Source organism: Carcharhinus amblyrhynchos, chromosome 22 (assembly GCF_965287045.1).
Source record: "Carcharhinus amblyrhynchos chromosome 22, sCarAmb.v2.hapA, whole genome shotgun sequence".
Lineage (NCBI taxonomy): Eukaryota > Metazoa > Chordata > Chondrichthyes > Carcharhiniformes > Carcharhinidae > Carcharhinus > Carcharhinus amblyrhynchos.
The window spans coordinates 8,854,385-8,867,109 of NC_137345.1; the positions used below are offsets into that span (position 1 = coordinate 8,854,385).

The 12,725-nt window shown below is 45.1% G+C and overlaps 1 protein-coding gene across 1 annotated transcript in view; it reads left to right on the top strand.

The window, feature by feature from the left end:
• Positions 1-6,487: 6,487 nt before the first annotated feature.
• ren (renin) overlaps positions 6,488-12,725 on the top strand; it is a 51,835-nt gene continuing 45,597 nt past the window's right edge. Inside the window, exon 1 of the mRNA XM_080209662.1 lies at positions 6,488-6,555. Within this exon, the coding sequence (XP_080065788.1) occupies positions 6,500-6,555 (56 nt within the window). The 5' untranslated portion in view covers positions 6,488-6,499. The remainder of the gene's footprint in view (positions 6,556-12,725) is intronic.

A 12,725-nucleotide genomic window follows, 5' to 3' on the forward strand; every position in this document is an offset into this window, starting at 1 on the left:
ATGAGTGCTGAGGGGTAAATAAGGAGGAATCATAGGGCTACAGATTAGGTTCTGGTATCAATTTGTGTTAATGGTTAGAAAGATCAGGGAAGACAACCTTGAGCTGAAACTGGTCTGGGACTGATCTGGAAGGGAGGGGATTTCACTCCATCTGCTGGTTTTTGGAGACATTGCAGTATATTGCTGCACTGTTTCCATGGGGAAATACAGTGGTGTCATGGTAATGTCACTGGACTAGCAGTATGGGACCCAGACTAATGCTTGGGAAACATGGGCTTCCTCCATGGTTCAATCAGTTAATCAACTATTTGGAATTGTAAGCTAGTCTCAGCAATGGTGTTATGATGTAGGGATGTGTCCATTGGACTGGGCTGGGTCCACCTCAGTCATAATGAGCATGGAACTATTGTTGATGTAAAGAGCCACCGGATTCACTTGTGTCCTTTATGTAAGGAATTAGCCATCCTTATCTACTCTGGCTACATGTGGCTCCTAACTGCCCTCAAGGAGTCACATGTAGCCAACAAATGCTGGCCTTGCCAGTGGCGCCCACATCCCCTGAAAGAGTGATTTAAACAAAAACATAGAAGGTTAAGAGCACATTTGACCCATCATGTCTGTGGCAGCTCCAAGTTGTTGGGCATAGATCAGTGGATCTTATTAGGTTATTCATGGTTGTAGGTAGTTCAACAGTAAGTGTTTATTAACTATCAGAAACTATATACATAGGTAATGACTTGGATGGGAATAGAGGGATATACTCCCTGGGAAGATAGGGGTTTTTAATTCAGATGGACAGCATGGTTGGTGCAGGCTTGGAGGGACGAAGGGCCTGTTCCTGTGCTGTAATTTTCTTTGTTCTTTGTTCTAGAGTTATCTCCATGCTTCCTTCGACACACAGCTCTGTCCAATACTACACAAGCCCCCAGCTGTGGGTCATGTGCTCTCAGTACTGTACTTAGACCAGTATTAATCCCTTATGCGCTAGACCATTATACTACACAATTCATTTCACTCCCCTCCTCTTTCCATAGAGCCCTGAAAATATTTCCCCTTGTAAAACTAATTATCGAAGATACGTGACTGCCTTTCCTTTAAAAAAAATTGGTATCTCCATCAGTCGTACTGTATTTTTAAATTTATTTCAATTCAATTTTTTTTGACAGAAGAATAATTTGCTCTTCAATTATTCTACTCAGTGATCTTTTCGAAAAGTAGCAACTCATTACTCTTGGAACAATGCATACTAAAATTGGACTGAAATTGAATGTTTGAATTTCAAACATGCCTGACAAATGGAAATGTACAAACATTGTTCTGGTTTGGTGTATTCATGCATCTTGTGAAATGTATGAGTTAAACACAAACAAAAGCCACCAATATTGTGTGTTATTGGGTGCAGACATCTGCCAATCAGACTCATTCAGGTGAATGATCCATTGCAACACACAAGTCCTCCGTTTTGAGGAAAGAAATCCCACTGACATCAAATGCTGGTGGAATTGGGTGGTCATGATGTGGCGATGACGGCATTGGACTGGGGTAAACACAGTAAGAAGTCTCACAACACAGGTTAAAGTCCAACAGGTTTATTTGGTAGTAAAAGCCACTAGCTTTCTAGTTAGTGGTGTTTACTACCAAATAAACCTGTTGGAATTTAACCTGGTGTTGTGAGACTTCTTACGGAATTGGATGGCACAGTGGCACCGTGGTTAGCACTGCTATCTCACAGCGCCAGGGACCCGGGGTCTGATTCCCGGCTTGGGTAACTGTCTGTGTGAGGTTTCCACATTCTCCCCATGTCTGCGTGGATTTCCTCCGGGTGCTCTGGTTTCCTCCCACAGTCCAACGATGTGTGGTTTAGATGGATTGGTCATGCTAAATTGATCTTTAGTGCCAGGGGGACTAACAGGATAAATGCATGGGGTTATGGGGATAGGGCTTGGGTGGGATTGTGGTCGGTGAGGACTTGATGGGCCAAATGACCTCCTTCTGCACTGTAGGGATTCTATGAATGAAGTACGTTGTGTGACCTCAATTGGCCCCCCCCGAGCAGTAAGGCAGCCCACCACCATTAGCTCGGGTGTTGGCTGGGGATGTTAGGGAGGTCATGGGATCTCCACTCTGCATCTTCCTGCCCAGCCAAAACAATCACCCTTGTCTGCAAAGTCAGGGTGGTTGAGGGGACACTGGGGAAAAGTTAAGGGGGGAGTTGCAGCGTGGCATTTAAATCCACCCAAAACAGAAATTCACCCACTCCTCCTCTAAACCCTACCGTAGGGCAGTATGATGGCGCAGTGGTTAGAGACCCTCACAGTGCCAGGGTCTCAGGGTCAATTCCAGCCTCGGGTCACTGTCTGCGTGGAGTCTGCATATTATCCCCATGTCTGCGTGGGTTTCCTCTGGGTGCTCCAGCTTCCTCCCACACTCCAAAGATGTGTGGGTTAGGTTGATTGGCCATGATAAATTGACCCTAGTGTTGCGGGGGGCTAGCAGGGTTAATGTGTGGGGTTGTGGGAATAGGGTAGGATTGTGGTCAGTGCAGAATAAATGGGCCAAATGGCCTCCTTCTGTACTGTAAGGATTCTATAGCTTTTTGTTCCACCATTGCCACTCATCATCTCCTCCAGAATTGGATCATCCTTTTTTGTGTTGTGTATCTTCTCTATTTCTTCCTCACCCTGCTAACTGCAAACAGTCCGTCAATTCTGACAACAAGGGCAGAATTTTCCCATCCCGCCCAGGACAGGAATGGTAGCGGGCGGGACACAAGTTGTGCAAAGGTCCGTTGATCTCGGGTGGGATTTTCTGGTCTTGGGGCGACTGCGGTTAGAAAAATCCCACCCAAGGTGTTTGACTTTTTTTTATATTCTTCTGAAAAATGTAAAGAACTCTATGAAGTTCTGCCAAGATCAAAGTAATCAATGCCCAGGGTAGACAATCTCTCCTATCAGTGATCAACTTCCTCTGGTTCCCTCAACATCTTTGCACTGGGGCAAAGGACAAAGTAGTTCTGGTGAAGACTCATTTAAGCCAGATACAACTTTAACACCTTTTCCTTTGACCAATGAAACACAGCATACCCTACTTTTAGAAGCTGATCATCTTTGATTTAGTTGTTTCGTGGGTTTTCTATCAAACCCCCAGACCTTCTCCCTGCTCTGGCATTTCAAGAACAGTGAAGGATAATGTGCATCCCACATCTCTGACTAATCTCAGGGCTTTACACTAATATCTGTTGAATAATACCTATTCATTCAACCTATCCAAATCTCTCATGCTTAAATTCCTTTGTCCCTTCCCTCTGTAACTTTCTCCAATTTCGTGCAACATTTGTATTCTTCAGGTTCTAGCCTCACAATTTCCTTCGGCCATCATTGGTGGCCATTCCCTCTGCTTTTTTAAAGTTTAAAGTTTATTTACTCATGTCACAAGTAGACTTACATTAACACTGCAATGAAGTTATTGTGAAAATCCCCTAGTCGCCACACTCCGGCATCTGTTTAGATACACCGAGGGAGAATTTAGCATTGCCAATGCACCTAGCCATCAGATCTTTTGGACTGTGGGAGGAAATCGGAGCACCTGAAGGAAACCCATGCAGATACAGGGAGAACGTGCTGGTTAGTTGCACTGGCCATGCTAAATTCTCCCTCTGTATACTGAACAGACGCTGGAGTATGGCAACTAGGGGATTTTCATTGCAGTGTTAATGTAAACCGAATTGTGACACTAATAAATAAACTTTAAACAAAGCAGAGGGAATGGCCACCAATGATGGGTGAGGGAAATTGTGAGGCTAGAACTTGTGCAGACTCCGCACAGATAGTGACCCAAGCCAAAAATTGAACCCGGGTCCTTGGCTGTATGAGGCAGCAGTGTGAACCACTGTGACACCATACTGGCTGGGGTTTGAACTTGTGAATTTCCTCCCTGTCTACCTCTCTCTCTGTCTCCTTCTTTCAGATACTTCTCAAAACTGCCTTTTGCCCAAGTCTTCAACTATCTGTTCTAATATTACCTTATGTTTCTTGTCGTCAAATTGGATTTGGGATGTTTTGCTTCTTCAAAGATTCTACACGGTGGCACAGTGATTAGCACTGCTGCCTCACAGCGCCAGGGGCTGGGGTTCGATTCCCAACTTGGGTTACTGTCTGTCCGGAGTTTGCACATTCTCCCCATGTCTTCATGGGTTCCTCCCACAGTCCAAAAGACATGCTGGTTAGACGCACTGGCACTCGCACTGGCATCAGAATGTGGCGATGAGGCGGTTTTCGCAGTGACTTAATTGCAGTGTTAATGTAAGCCTACTTGTGACACTAATAAATAAACTTTGAACAAGCGGCTCAGCCAAGATCTTACTGAATGCTCGAAGGGCTGAGTGGCCTACTTCTGCTTCTCAAGTATACTTGTGATGTTAATAAGTGCACTTTTTAAAAAATCATACATCATTTAGATTATCAGGCATTAGTTTGCATCATCAAACTTATACAGATTGCAGAATATTTCAACCTCAAGTCTTTTTAGTGATTTCAGCAATGGTCTCTTTGGGTCTCTACCTGTGTTTGGTTTCCATTCTGATATCTCTCCATACACAATCATCCTTTGTTGCTATCTTCCACTCAAACTCCAGTCAGTCTATTATGATTGACAATCACCCCACAGTCACACACTTTGCACACCAACCTATGGGTTGGTGTAGCCTTGGATACCTTTCTGAAAAGGTCCACCACCTCATTGTATTCACTGGAATTTTTCTATTTTTCTCCATTGGTAGAAAAATTCATTTAGTGGCGGTTCAGTAGTTCCACAGTTTCTCTGGTGACTCTCTATTACTATAGCTAAAAAGACCATCTTCTGTTCAAAAAATTTTATTGCCCTTTTCAAATTGCTCTTGTGGTGGCACAGTGATTAGCACTGCTGCCTCACAGTGCCAGGGACCTGGGTTCGATTCCCAGCTTGGATCACTGTCTGTATGTGTGGAGTTTGCATGATCTTCCCGTGTCTGCATGGGTTTCCTCCCACAGTCTGAAAGATGTGCTGGTTGGGTGCACTGACCTGAACAGGCGCTGGAATCTGGTGACTGGGGGAATTTCACAGCAACTTCATTGCAGTAAGCCTTACTTATGACTAATAAATAAACTTTTTATGTTGCTTTAAAATCCTTGTTCTCATCTTCAGATCCCACTCGCCCTTTGGCCTTTCACAGTAACGTTGATCCCAGAGTTGCACTCTCTTCAACTCTCTGCCAAACTCTTTTGCCTCTCCACGTCTCTCTGCATTTTTTTGAAAAACGTTCTCAAAGCAATATTTCTACTCGTGCTGACTGTCCCCTTCCGCTGAGTCTCATATGATGGGTTGGTGTCACCTCTTTCCACTGACTCCCCTACGTAAAGCACCTTTCCTGTGCTTAAAAGAAAACTATAATCACAGAATTGTTACAGTGCAGAAGGAGGCTGTTCAGCCCATCGTGTTTGCACCAGCTCTCCAAATGAGCATCATGACTTAGCGCTGCTCCTCTGCCTTTTCCTTGTAACTCCTGCATGTTGCTTCTATTCAAGTAATTGCCTGAAACACTCTTGGATGCCTCGATTGAACCTGCCTCCACCACACTTCTAGGCAATGTGTTCCAAACCCAGGAAACTCATTGTGTGAAAAAGTTTCTTTTCTCACAATAAAAATGCATGTTCTTCTTCTTTATTAAATCACTAGATTTCAGGAAGGTTTCAAAATGATGACAGGTTTAGATGGGGTGCGTGGGGACAGATTCAGGTAACTAACAACTTCGACGAGCGTTGAAAACTATTGGAATCAAAGTGCCCACCCATTGTGCAGGGTATATTGCCTTTCCTTCCCTCCACAGAGCTCCGCTTAATCCCTGTGCAGTAATTTTGTAAAGTAAAAATCTATTTATTAGTCACAAGTAAGACTTAACACTGCAATGAAGTTACTGTGAAAATCCCCTAGTTGCCAACTCTGGTGCCTGTTCAGGTCAATGCACCTAACCAGCATGTCTTTTGGACTGTGGGAGGAAACTGGAGCACCCGGAGGAAACCCACACAGATACAGGGAGAATGTGCAGACTCCACACAGACTGTGACCCAAGCCGGGAATTGAACCCAGGTCCCTACTGCTGTGAGACAACGGTGCTAACTTCTGTGTCACCATGGAGGCTTGACAATTAAAGCCAGGCATATAGGATAAGAAACCATTCTCGGCACAAAGAATTGCGATGTGGCTTAAAGAAATGTACCAACCTGTGAAGTGTTTTGGGACTTCAGTTAGGTTGCTGCTTACACGGTCAATCTGCCAGATAGTTTAACAGGGGCAGGGCAATAGACAGAGGAGATGAGCAGCAGCCAATGAGAAGGTGGATAGTGAAGTTGCAGGCAATGCCAAGTGCCTATAAAACTCAGAAAGAGACAGAAACTTTAAGCAGCTGAAAGATCGGGAAAGTGAACAAAACAAGAAGGCAGAAGCGTCTAGCCCAAGACACACAATGAGGTGGTTGTTAGTTCTTTGGGTTCTTTGTACCTCAACCGATGCTTTCAAAAGGTAAGAGATTGTATTGCTGCCTGACTGCCGCGAGTTTTAATTCTGAGTTATTGTTCAGTGGCAAAACAAGTCACAATTAGACACAGTTGAACAAACATTAAATGCAAGTTTGAATAAATTGATGTGATTATTCTAACTCTTTATTAATGTTAGTGCTTTGTAAATGATACATTAATGCATTTAACAGCTTCTCTGTGTGTGTACGAAACCCAACAGTGATTTGTCAAATGTATTTTATTTTAATGACCGTGTTAAGAATTAAGATCTCAGAAGGTGGAAAGGTAGGTTAACAGGATGGTGAAAAAGGCATATGGCACACACGCCTTTATCAATCGGGTGGGGTATAGGTTACAAAAGCAAAGAGGTCGTGATGGAGTTGTGTAGAACTTTGGTGAGGCCACAGCTGGAGTTCTGTGTGCAGTTCTGGCTGCCACATTATAGGAAAGATGTGATCGCACTGGAAGGGGCGCTGAGGAAGTTCACCAGTGTGCTGCCAGGAATGGATCATTTAAGATATAAAGAGAGGGTGGGTAGGCTTGAATTGTTTTCTCTGGAGCAGAGAAGACTGAGGGGTGACCTGATTGAGGTGTTCAAGATGATAAGGGACATAAACATGGTGGATAGGGAGCAGCTGGTTCCCCCTTAGGTGAAGGGTCAGTTATGAGGGGACACAAGTTAAAAGGGTGGGAGTTTGTGGGGGGGGGGTGGGGGGGTGGATGTGAGGAAAAACTTTTTTACCCAGAGAGTGCTGCGCTGCCTGGGAAGGTGATGGAGGCGGGATGCCTCACATCCTTTAAAAAGTAGCCGGATGGGTGCTTAGCACACCATAACATTCAAGGCTATGGGCCAAGTGCTGGAAAGTGGGAGTAGGTGGGCAGATCAGGACCTTTCATGCATCGGTGCAGACTCAATGGGCCGAAGGGCCTCTTCTGCACTGTAATATTGTGTGATTCTGTGAAGAATTAGTTGAGATGAAGTTAACACTAATGCTATTTTTGCGTCCAATGTTGAGAAGACTGTGTTGTGTGAGAGAGCAGAATTACCACAGACCAAAATGCTATTTCGCCATTGTGAATTTGTTCAAATTTTTAAAATTCATTAAATAAACCTAGTGCAAGAAATTGAAACTATGATCTTTTGCTACCTGCATGATCCTTGCTTTCATTTGCTAACATATTGTTGTGCCCACGATAAAAAAGCAAAATTTGGCAAATCTCAATTAGTGCAAATTTTCACAATCCATCAGACTTTGCTTTTTTAAAAAGAAATTGTTCAGTGGGTTTTCTCCGGGTGCTCCGGTTTCCTCCCACCGCCCAAAGATGTGTGGGTTGGATTGATTGGCCATGCTAAATTGCCCCTTAGTGTCGGGTGGATTAGATTAGCAGGGCAAATGTGGGGTTATGGGGATCAGGCCTGGGTGGGATTGTTGTTGGTGCAGGGTCGATGGGCTGAATGGTCTCCTTCTGCTCTGTAGAGGTCCTATAGTTCAATGATTCGTAGAATCAAGTTTCATGAAAAACTTGGTTTGTTCTCATTGGAACAGTACAGGTAAGCGGACCCGATAGAAGTCTACAAGATGATGAGGGGCATGGACAGAGTGGATAAGCAGAAGCTTTTTCCCAGGTTGCAAGAGTCAATTACTGGGAAGGGGGGCACAGGTTTCAGGTGTGAGGTGCAAGGTTTAAAGGAGATGTACGAGGCAAGTTTTTTTTACACAGAGGATGTTGGGTGCCTGGGACTTGCTGCCGGGGGAGGTAGTGGAAGCAGATACTATAACGACATTTAAGGGGCATCTGGGCAAATACATGAACAGGATGAGAATAGAGGGAGATGATCCCTGGAAGGGTAGGGGGTTTTAGTCCAGACGGGGCAGCATGGTCGGTGCAGGCTTGAAGAGCAGAAGGGCCTGTTCCTGGGCTATAATTTTCTTTGTTCTTTGACTTGAAGGATCTGAGTGGCCCTGGCAAGGCCAGCGTTTGTTGCCTATCATTATTCACCCCTGAACCAAATGCTTGCTGGACCATTTCAGAGGGCAGTTAAGAGTGAACCATATCACTGTTGGTCTCTAGTCACATGTAGGCCAGACCGGATAAGGATGGCAGATTTCCCTCCCTAAAGTGAGAGCAAGTGAGCCGGGTGGGTTTTCAACAACAATCGATGGTCGTTGTCATGGACACCGTTACTAAGGCTAGTTGTATATTCCGGATTTATTAATTGGAGTTAAATTCCACCAACTGCCATGGAGCAATATAAAAGATATGGCAATGAGCAGAGGCCTGAGATTAGGATATGTATCTGGCAGATGGAAGAACTGGTGTGGAACTGATAGTCCAATAGATCTAATGCTTAAATATTTAATAGAAGACATGAGATATTGCAAAATATGGGGATATATTTTCTGATTAGTGCTACTTTAGGATGAAAACATGATTGGGTCTGAAAGGATAACAAACATCTCAACGGACAGGTGTTTTACTTCTATTATATAGGGTGTTGGTGAGGCCACATTTGGAGTATTGTGTGTAGTTTTGGTGTCCTTACATAAGAAAGGTATCCTTGCTATAGAGGGAGTACAGCAAAGGTTTACCACACTGATTCCTGGGATGATAGGTCTGTCATATGAGGAGAAATTAAGTCGGTTACGATTATATTCACCGAACTTCAGAAGAATGAGAGGGGATCTCATAGAAACTTATAACATTTTAACAGAGTGGATTCAGAAAGAATGTTCCTCAAAGGTGGGGGAGTCCAGAACTAGGTGGTCTTAGTTTGAGAATAAGGGGTAAACCTTTTAGAACTGAGGTAAGGAGAAATTTCTTCACCCAGAGGGTGGTGAATTCACTAAAACAGAAAGTAGCTGAGGGCAAAACATTGTGTGATTTCAAGAAGAAATTAGATTTAGCTCTTGGGGCTAAAGGGATCAAAGGATATGGGGGGAAAGGGGGGATCATGGTATTGAATTTGATCAGCCGTGATCGAGATGAATGGTGGAGCAGGCTTGAAGGGCCAAATGGCCTACTCCTGCTCCTAGTTTTTATGCTTCTATGTTTCTTTGACAAGGAGACAACATCAGAGGGACAGGGGATGGTGTGGGGTGTGGAAGGGTTGGGGAAGCAGCTACTCTTGTTCTCTTCCTAATGGCGAGCTCAGAACTACATCTAAACATTAAGATATTATTCTACTAAACTTCCTTTTCGCACACAGGAATCTGCCTTATTTTGTTCATCCTTAGACTTTCTAGAGGCACACTAAGACTCCCTCACTGAGAATGAAAAGGCTGGGTCTGAAATTGAGCTGATTATTGACAATGGCATTAGCTCTAAAGACTATGTCCTGTTCCCTGGCAGGTTGTCGCCAAACCAATCTAACCAATAATGAAGAAGCTAACCTACGTGCTGGGGCATGACTCCATGTGCGTTGACCCACACTCCGGCACATCATCCAAGTGGCATTCCATCTTGCAGAAGCGCCATTTCCAAAGCAGCCAATCCGATTGCAAGTTTGTTCATTTGGTCAAACCTTAGTCCGAAGCTTTGAAACCAGGGTCTGCTTCTTTTGCCATTTAGATTGCCCTTGCTGCCATTTCCCAGGGTTCCATTGTGCCAAATGTTCAGGAGCAGAGCTTGAGTGGGTCACAACGGGTGCAGATTTTCAATCTTCATCAGAGTTTTCTATTTGTGGGAATAGGGGAAGTCGTGTCTGACAAATTTACTGGAGTTCTATGAGGATGTGTCTAGGGCGGTGGATAGAGGAGAGCCGGTGGATGTGGTCTTTCTTGATTTTCAGAAGGCGTTTGACAAGGTACCTCACAAGGGGTTATTGCAGAAGGTCAGGGGACATGGAGTTGGGGGTAGGGTGTTAGCGTGGATAGAGGACTGGTTGTCAAATAGGAGGCAGAGAGTGGGGGTCAATGGGTGCTATTTGGATTGGCGGTTGGTGACTGAGGCCCCAGGGGTCGGTGCTGGGGCCTCAGCTATTTACCATTTATATAGATGATCTGGAGGAGGGAACCGATTGTATGGTGTCGAAATTTGCTGATGACACCAAGATTGGTGGAACGGCAAATTGCGCGGAGGGTGTGGAGAGTCTGCAGAAGGATCTAGATAGGCTGGGCGAATGGGCCAGGAACTGGCAAATGGAATTTAATGTTGGCAAGTGCGAGGTGGTCCACTTTGGTAGGAATAATGGTAGGAAGGATTATTACTTACGTGGAGAAAAACTGCAGCAGGCGACGGTGCAGAGGGACCTCGGGTCCTTGTGCATGAGTCGCAAAAACCCAGCTTGCAGGTGCAGCAGGTGGTCAGGAAGGCTAATGGGATGCTGGCCTTCATAGCGAGGGGGATTGAATATAAAAGTAGGGAGGTCTTGCTGCAGCTGTATAGGGCATTGGTGAGGCCGCAGCTGGAGTACTGTGTGCAGTTTTGGGCGCCGTACTTACGCAAGGATATTTTGGCCTTGGAGGGAGTGCAGAGGAGGTTTACTAGGCTGATGTCGGAGTTGAGGGGGTCGAGCTATGAGGAGAGGCTGAATAAACTAGGCTTGTACTCGTTAGAGTTTAGAAGAATGAGGGGAGATCTCATTGAGACGTATAAGATGATGAATGGGATGGATAGGATAGAGGTGGAGAGACTCTTCCCGCTCAGAAAGGACAGTAGGACTAGGGGGCACAGCCTCAAGATAAAGGGGGGGCAGTTTAGAACGGAGTTGAGGAGGAATTTCTTCACTCAAAGGGTGGTGAATCTCTGGAATTCTCTGCCCGTTGAAGTGGTGGAGGCTGCCTCGCTAAATATTTTTAAGATGCGGGTTGATGGGTTTTTGATAACAGAGGGGATTAAGGGTTATGGGGAGAGGGCGGGAATGTGGAACTGAGCCACGACAGATCAGCCATGATCTTATTGAATGGCGGGGCAGGCTCGAGGGGCCAGATGGCCTACTCCTGCTCCTATTTCTTATGTTCTTATGTTCTTATGTCATAGAGGTTTACAGCATGGGAACAGCCCTTCAGCCCAACTTATCCATGCTGCCCTATTTTTTAACCATTAAGCTAAGCCCAATAGCCCGCATTTGGCCCATATCCCTCTATACCCATCTTACCCACATAATTGTCTAGAACATAGGACATAGAACACTACAGCACAAACAGGCCCTTCGGCCCACAAGTTGCGCTGATCGTATCCCTACCTACCAGGCCTGTCTACAAACCTCAATCCCATTAAATCCCATGTACTCATCCAGAAGTCTCTTAAAAGACCCCAACGAGTTCTCCTCCACCACCACCGACGGCAGCCGATTCCACTCACCCTCTGAGTGAGTCTGAATGCCTTTCAAAAGACAAATCGGATCCGTCCCTACTATTGCCTCTGGCAGCTCATTCCAGACACTCATCACCCTCTGTATGAGAAAATTCCCCCTCTGGATCCTCTCTACCCTTAAACTTATGCCCTTTAGTTTTAGATCCCTCTACCTTTGGGAAAAGATGTTGACTATCCACCTTGTCTATATCTCTTATTATTTTATAGACCTCTGCAAGATTTTAAAAACTGATTATTCTTCGTAAGTGACCTCTGGCTCCTTCAGAGGAGGGTTTAATCTACACAGACATTAAGAGCAGAGGCTCTTATCAAGCAGCAGAAATTGGAACTAGCCTGGAGGCACTGAGGCCAAGTTCCATTCAGTCCTAAAACTGGGGTTCAAGCTTAGCAGCAGCCTGGTCTGTACGGGCGGTGTTTATTACTGTTGCCTCGCAATGCGAGCGACCCCGGTTCCATTCCTGGCCTGTGTGAGTCTGCACATTCTCCCCGTGTCTGTGTGGGTTTCCTCTGGGTGCTCCAGTTTTCTCCCACAGTCCAAAAGAAGTGCTGGTTAGGTTGATTGGCCATGCTAAATTGCCCTTTAGTCTCCCAGGGTGTGTGGGTTAGAGGGATTAAACGGAACAAATGTGAGGGGTTGTGAGGATAGAGCATGGGGTAGGATTGTTGTCAGTGCAGACTGAATGGGCCAAATGGCCTCTTTGTGCACTGTAGCATTTCTATGATTCTAATATGTGAGATTTGGGGAGGGCCTGAGTCTTTAGTGATGATTGTGCTTTGAAGATACTTTTTCAAATCCCACTTGTATCTGTCCTTCTCACAAATCTCTAGCAGACCCTCATTTTCCCCTCTCTTCTACCC